At 37.8% G+C, this 7,645-nt stretch overlaps 1 protein-coding gene across 2 annotated transcripts in view; it reads left to right on the plus strand.

The window, feature by feature from the left end:
* Nucleotides 1-7,645, plus strand: part of galnt14 (UDP-N-acetyl-alpha-D-galactosamine:polypeptide N-acetylgalactosaminyltransferase 14 (GalNAc-T14)) — a 47,127-nt gene that overhangs the window by 33,571 nt on the left and 5,911 nt on the right. For both annotated transcript variants that reach the window (XM_016537579.1, XM_016537580.1), the window contains exons 9-13: nt 3,763-3,866; nt 4,913-5,039; nt 5,910-6,002; nt 6,109-6,192; nt 6,939-7,083. In XM_016537579.1, the coding sequence (XP_016393065.1) occupies nt 3,763-3,866; nt 4,913-5,039; nt 5,910-6,002; nt 6,109-6,192; nt 6,939-7,083 (553 nt within the window). The remainder of the gene's footprint in view (nt 1-3,762; nt 3,867-4,912; nt 5,040-5,909; nt 6,003-6,108; nt 6,193-6,938; nt 7,084-7,645) is intronic.

Here is a 7,645-nt window from a genome sequence, read left to right on the forward strand (position 1 = left end):
CTCACAATAACCCTCAATGGTGAGGGGAGCGATGCTTCCAGAGTGTGTCGACAGAGACACACTAGTTGAGTGGAGCCCAAGGTACCGGGGTCTAAACCAACTCAGAGAAAGGGAACGAGGCTCATAACGCGTAACCCTTACCATACAGGTGGGTAAAGCATAACGTGCACACTTACCACTTATGTGGATTTTAGAAATTGGACAAAGCATACCGTGCACACTTACCACCTATGTGAACTTTAGAAAGTGTGCAAAGCATAACGTGCACACTTACCACTTATGTGGATTTTAGAAAGTGGGCAAAGCATAACGTGCACACTTACCAGCTATGTGGATTTTAGAAAGTGGGCAAAGCATAACGTGCACACTTACCAGCTATGTGGATTTTAGAAAGTGGGCAAAGCATAACGTGCACACTTACCAGCTATGTGGATTTTAGAAAGTGGGCAAAGCATAACGTGCACACTTCGCTCGATGCCTCAGCAAGAGGGGATATCCTGGTGATCGGGAGGCCCCTCAGGGCGACCTAGATACGGTAGACCAGACAGGGCAGCCTGAAACCATAAGCCCAGCCCGGACGTCCAGGAAATTTTTTTTTGCAGTGCCGTGCCAAGTTTTGATCTAATAATCAAGAAAGCTCCCGCAGAAGCCTGTGAGCTGGCCGCATAATCCAGGAAGTATGAAGCTGAAACCCGGCTTATCGTACCGTCTGGACATATATCGACGAGTGAAATAAACACTGCAAGTCGAGCACCACTTGGTTTCATCTTTTTTGAGATATATGTTTAATTATAATTATGTAGTGTTGAATCTAAATTTTATGAAGTGAATAATTTCAGTTTCAATCTCAAATTGAAGTACTGATTAATTTCAGATTAATTTCAATTTGATGATTATTATGCTGTGATTGGTGAGAATTGGCTCGGTCTCAAATACACAGGGAGTGAGAAGCCTGGAGCCTCTTTTACACATTGTGGGGGTGAGTTTTACAAGGGCAAGAATCACTCATGTTTTCTCCAGGAAATATTAAAATTTACTTGGTTAATATTGTTTTCCTCCCCCGTGCAGCCTTGGTAACACAAAAAAGAAAAGCTTTAGATGTGAAGGTTTTAGATGTGGAGAAATTTACTACATTTTGATTAAAACATTTTTTTAAGAATAGCATGCACTGATCAATCATTTCCAGTTAGAACAGGGGCATTTATTAGAAACATAAATAGTATTTTAATTTCATGTTGTCTTTGAAGGGAGAAAGGGTATTTGAAGTATTGATTTCTACTGGGAAGTTCAGCCTGGTTGATCATTAAGAACTGAATTATTATATCATAATTAAAATATTGAGTTGCTATAAATTTCTTTAATCAATTTTGATTATTTTATTATAAACAAAATAACATCAACATTTAAATCCTGGTTGTTTTTTCTCCTCGTCCATTGTCTTTCTCTCTCTCTACTCTTGTTATGGTGTAATTCACACTGTTCCTAGCGCTCTCAGAGGCTGTTGTAATGAAGGCAGTTAATAGCTCAGATAAGCAGGCAGTCAGGCTGAGAGGGGCTCAGATCCCGTCTGCTCCTGTGCGTGCTGTGCAATGCTGTGCAGCACTGCAGCCGGCCAGGGTCTCTCGCAGCCCATCCGCCAACAGATGCAGAATAGATCAGTGATAACTGAGTCACTGAAAGCTGTGTGTATGTGTGGACACAGATGGGAAGCAGTGGTATGTATTTCAGTATGATATGTGAGAAGGGCAGCACAACCATGACCCCTGACTGACAGCCAGTTGTTTCCCTGACTGGCAAGAGTTTGTGTATATTTGTGACGTAATATTAAAAATGGGAACTTTTGTAAATACTGAAATATACAGAAGAGTAAGTTCGGATCATTATTGCAAATAATTAATATGTTTCTGGCATGTTATATGATTTGCAACAATTCTTTTTACCCTAAGTACTGCAGTGTGTAGTTTTACAATTCTTAAACAACCATGCTGGAAGGCATACCCATTCCAGGATGACAATGCCAAGATCATGCTAAGGAATTTATATGTTTCTAGTGCAGGGGTGTCAAACTCAAATCCTGGAGGGCCGGAGCCCTGCAGAGTTTAGATTCAACCCTAATTAAACACACCTGATCCAACTAATCAAGTCCTTCAGGCTTATTTGAAAACGACATGGTATGTGTGTTGCAACAGGGTTGGAACAAAACTCTGCAGGGCTCCGACCCTCCAGGAACTGAGTTTGACACCCCTGTTCTAGTGTGTTACGAAGGCTCCATTTATTTTATCAAAGCAGTAAAAACCATTAAATATAATGTTTTCTATTTTTTTCTATTTTCAAATATGACTTATTCCTGTGATGGCAAAGCTGAATTTTCAGCATCATTACTTCAGACTTCAGTGTCACATGATCTTTCAGAAATCATTCTAATATGTTGATTTGCTGCTCAGAAACATTTTTTATTATTATCAGTTGAAAACATTGTCCTGCTTAATATTTTTGTGAAAAACTAATAATTTTTTTTCCAGATTCTGAAGTTTTTATTAAAGTAGAAATTAGCATTTATTAAAGTAGAAATCTTTTGTAACATTATAACTGTCTTTACTCTTACTTTTTATCAATTTAATGCCTCCATGCTATATAAAAGTAAAAAATCTTACTGACTCCAAACTTTTGAATAGAGTATAATTATTTGAATAGAGTAAATTATTCCAAATACAGCAGGGGTGTGCAGTTAAAATCCAGAGTGGGTTTGGTGATACTAAAAGTAGTTCCTATATGAGCATGCCATAAGATAGTTATTATGTGGGGTTTGAAAAAGCAAATATTGATATTGCTCATACTTGGTATTAATATGTGTTCAAACTCGTAACCATTCCCACATGTTTGTGCTATATGGACAACTCAAATCATGCCACTTGTGCACTATTATATAGGAGATGTGAACTATTTTTTTAAGCGATCTGATGACAATTACTACATACTATCAAATCTCAGTAGCCCCTCACTGCAGTACACAAGATCCATCCAGGGGGTGGAGATGGTAGGTTTAGGGATATGTAAGTTGGGAGGAGTTGGATCTGGATCCAACCTCACCCCCTGGATCTTGTGTTCTGCAGTGAGGACCATCTCTCAAATCTGGCAATAACATATACATTTGATTTATTTGCATACCTTTGTGCTAGAAATTAATTTTATTGCATTACTTAAAATTCATTCACACTCTCTCATCTGAAACCTTTGACAGGCTTGTCCAATTTCCACTCATTTACTGAGCCCAATTGTTGAAGCTTTTGGGCTTTGTTTCTGCCTTCTAAAACAAGATGAGATCAGATGTGTGAAAAGTAAATGAATCTGAAATGAAAGTACGTGAGTGGCCCTGAGAAGCAGCAGATGAAACAATGTGTCCTACCACTTCACAATGAGAGATTACGGCTGATGAAATTCAAATGCTTCCGATAATACCGGAGCCGTTTCCTCCAGTGTCCTTAGCATTTGAAGCAGCTCTGGGTACAGTGATTTTGAAGGGCAAGCTGAGCTTCATCCAGAGAATGAGAACTGGGCTGTACTGTTTCCACACACACTCACTTCAGTGGCCTTTTATTCTCTTTCCTCATTCCAAGACTCTTCACCGAACCACCACATTCAAAAGGAAATGTTTTCATACATCTATCCTGAGTGACAGCAGTATTTTAAGCAGTCACCTGGATTGAAGTGTTTAGTGTCAAGACTTAATGTTCACTCTTTTTTCATTCTTTCAACCCTCAGAACGCCGATCATCGCAGGAAGACTTTTTGTGATAGACAGATCCTGGTTCAATCGCTTGGGAAAATATGACACGGCCATGGACATCTGGGGAGGGGAGAACTTTGGTAAGTTATTACTATGCATGAGAGCACCTGTCGGACAGCACATAAGCCTCAATCACTTTCCTTCCCCGAACAAGCTCTGACAGAGGATACCTAGGGTTGTTGTCTCATCACAGAGAGGAAATGGCACGCAATGACATTTGAACTTAGAAATAGCTCTGGAATCAAATTTCTCAAACAGTATTTTGGTGCCTTTATTTAACTGCTATGTTTTGTTTTTGGCTCTGTAAAATTCTTAAGAGCAATGCACTGTGGGGAATCGGATGGTTCTCTCTGCGCTGGGTTAAACCATCATTAACCATGCATATGTGACAGAATTAGACTGGAGCTGTTGCAGGGCTGGTTTATTCAGACTGAAGTAGGCTACTGTGCTCATAATTGCAAATGAGCATTGGGCAGTGGCATATTTAGACAGGAGATTTCAACCGTATGATCTAATTCTTGGCGTGAGAGTGAAGTTGTATCCTGGAGGGCTCCTTTAAATCACATATACACATGTCAGCAAGTTATATTACTCTACATGACATAACATTCACATGCATTTTATACATTTCTGCAATATTAGCTACTGTTTGGGGTCAGTAAGATTTTTTTTAAAGAAATTAATACGTTTATTCATTTAGCAATGATGCATTAAGTTGATCAGAAATGATGGGAAATACATTTAAAATGGTTCAAAAGATTTTAATTTTAAATAAATGTAGTTATTTTAAAAATGTATCACAGTTGTATCCACAAAAATATTAAGTGTTTTCAACATTGATAATATACTTTATAAGAAATGTTTCTTGAGCACCAAATCAGCATATTAGAATGAGTTCTGAAGATCATTTGACACTTAAAACTGGAGTAATCATGCTGAAAAATATATAATAATAATAATAGTAATAATAATATTTATGATCAAATAAATGCAGCCTTGGTAGGTAAATAAATAAATAAATCTTACTGACTTAAAACTTTAGCTAATGTATGCTCTCTAAGGTCATAATGCTATTAAAATACTGTATAGCACAGTGTGATTGGTGTTTATTGTGTTCTGTTTGTAGAGATTTCTTTTAGAGTATGGATGTGTGGAGGAAGCCTGGAAATCATTCCCTGTAGCAGGGTCGGCCACGTATTCCGCAAGAAACATCCTTACATCTTCCCGGAGGGCAATGCCAACACCTACATAAAGTAAGAGTCCTGAGAAGTGCACATACTTATAATAATAATTCATATCCAGCATATCCAGCTGAGTTTTTGATAATATATTCCTGCTGATAAAGGATGTAACACTTTTTATCAACATCAGAAGACCTTGTTTTGTACTTGGGGGTTGTTAACCTGTAAATTTGAATATGTTAATCTTTTTTTACTTTTATCTCTGTTGGATGTTATTTGTTGGATTTTTCTTGCCAAAGATAGAGATAATACTCCAACTTCTGCCTGGAAGAAAATATGCTGTGTAAAATTTGTTTGCTTTTATCACGTTTCACCTCCGGGGAAAAACCTCAGCATGAAACCGTATGAAATATTAAGGGCATAGCACAACATTCTTTCTGAATCTGAATTGCTATGCAGTGTACTCAGTCAACAAAATCTGTTTCCTCATGTAGTTCAGAGGCGCTAATGAATAATTGCTGAAGGCATTAGCTGGCTTTACTAGATACTCTTAAAAACCGTGTCCTTTTACATCTGTTAGCAGAGTTATGTTAGATATATACAGTATAGAAATCAGATATGGTTTGTTTATGTATAGTTTTTAGTGTATAACCTCCAATAAAATGTCTTGACGAACCGAGACATGTGCAATGCATAACAAACAAAAACAAGTGATTGATGTGCATATAACACCTTCACTCCCTCTGAATATCGAGTTTTCTGCTCAGATTTTCATCAGAATTACAGTTGCAAGTGTGTTTAATACCTGTCTGTACACTATTTTTTACTTATGAAATGGCAGGTCATCCTAATGTTCTTCTTGAGGTTGAAGTGTGTATCTCTGAGTGAAGTGTTTAGTATAGGACACTTCAGTGTTCACATTCAATGCTCTTTCTGTTTCAGGAACACCAGAAGGACTGCTGAGGTTTGGATGGATGAGTTCAAACTGTTCTACTACTCAGCTCGACCGGCTGCTAGGGGAAAATCCTACGGAGAGTGAGTGACTGATAGCATGTGTGTGTTTATGTGTGTATCTATAATGGGGAGGCATTAGGGAAAAGATTCATCTCTTATTCCGCTCATTCTCTTCCTCTCTTATCAGCATTCACGGCAGGCAGGAGCTCCGCAAGAGTCTCAAGTGCAAATCCTTCAAGTGGTATCTGGACAATGTCTATCCAGAGCTCAAGTGAGTTGAGGAGTTAGTGTGGTGTGTGTATTTGAGTGTCTGCGGGTGGTGATTGATAATTGTAAAGTGCTGTGTTATTTAGCATGGCAGTATAAGGCCCCTCTGTCTAATGCTGTTTTGTTGTACACTAGTTGCTTTCATCTGTCTAGAGGGAAAGATTTTCCACCCACTATGGCAGATTTCACATACTTTCAGTATTTTTGTCCTTAAAAGACAACAGTTTTTTATGTCATTGTCATTAATACGGCAACTAAATTAGTTGATGTTGATGCACTTTTGCAGACGTTTAAGAGAAAACATGTGAAACTGTCTGACTAAACTTTAATTATAAAAAAAAAAATATTTAAATATTTAGATTTTGCTCTTGTAATGTAGGAGATAAAACATGATGTTTCATTTGAGTCTTAATTTGAACAATTACATTTTTTATGCTTCATTTAATAAAAATAGACACCAATGAGAGTTGAAATCGAGTATAGAGAAATAAAATGAACATGATCACATATACCATATATATTGGTTTTGGAAGTATTTGATGATTAATATTGTCCCAAACTGTGCTCAGATTTGCCAAAGTCTGCAATTAAAAGTCAGTAGACTTAAGCAATTTTTTATCATTTGCAACTCTTTGCTTCCTAGTTGAAACTATTGAGATATTTAAGGACCTAATTTGTATTTTTTCCCCTCTCTTTTTTTTTTGTGGGGTATTCATCATAACACTGTGGTGTTTCATTCACCGAATCTAGAGTTCCTGATGATTCCGATGCTAAGTCTGGTGTGATCCGGCAGAGACAGAACTGTATAGAATCTCGTATAGTCGAGGGTCAGGATCTCCCAGTGCTCACACTCGGACCCTGCAGCATCACTAAAGACGTACCAGCAGCCAACCAGGTACAAAACTATCTGGCATAATAATATCAGAAAAACCATGCTTGGAAAATTAATTGATCAGCTCATTTAAAGCTGCAGTCCATAAATTTTGCCTCTTTGTCGCCATCTCTGTTTGAAAATCTGGAATTGCAGCAGTGTGCGGAATTATCTAGCTTGCGTGGGTTGTGAGTCGGCACGGCTCCAGCACGGATGAATCTAATGTTCTGAAGAGTATATGTGGCAGTCAGTCACCGCACCGGTGTGGATATTTACTGTACTTTGCAATCACAGATTCTAGCCTACGTCTTGGAATATATGACTCAAATAAGCATTTTCACTGGATATTGTCATCTGAACAAGTAAGTAACAAGTCTGCCACGTTTGTTCTGGCCAACTGAGGAAAAAAGGATTACAATAAATCGCGCTACCAATGGTGATTAAATCTAAATTAGCTCATATCACATCAAAGCGTGCAAATTATTATTATTGTTATACTTTATTCTCAAATTGTTAATGTTAACAACATCAGCATTGCGTGACTATGAGTATAGTGTGTATAAGCGAGGATTTCAATTTCTGTACA

Source organism: Sinocyclocheilus rhinocerous, unplaced genomic scaffold, assembly GCF_001515625.1.
Source record: "Sinocyclocheilus rhinocerous isolate Xijiao unplaced genomic scaffold, SAMN03320098_v1.1 scaffold185, whole genome shotgun sequence".
In the NCBI taxonomy this organism is placed as follows: Eukaryota; Metazoa; Chordata; class Actinopteri; order Cypriniformes; family Cyprinidae; genus Sinocyclocheilus; species Sinocyclocheilus rhinocerous.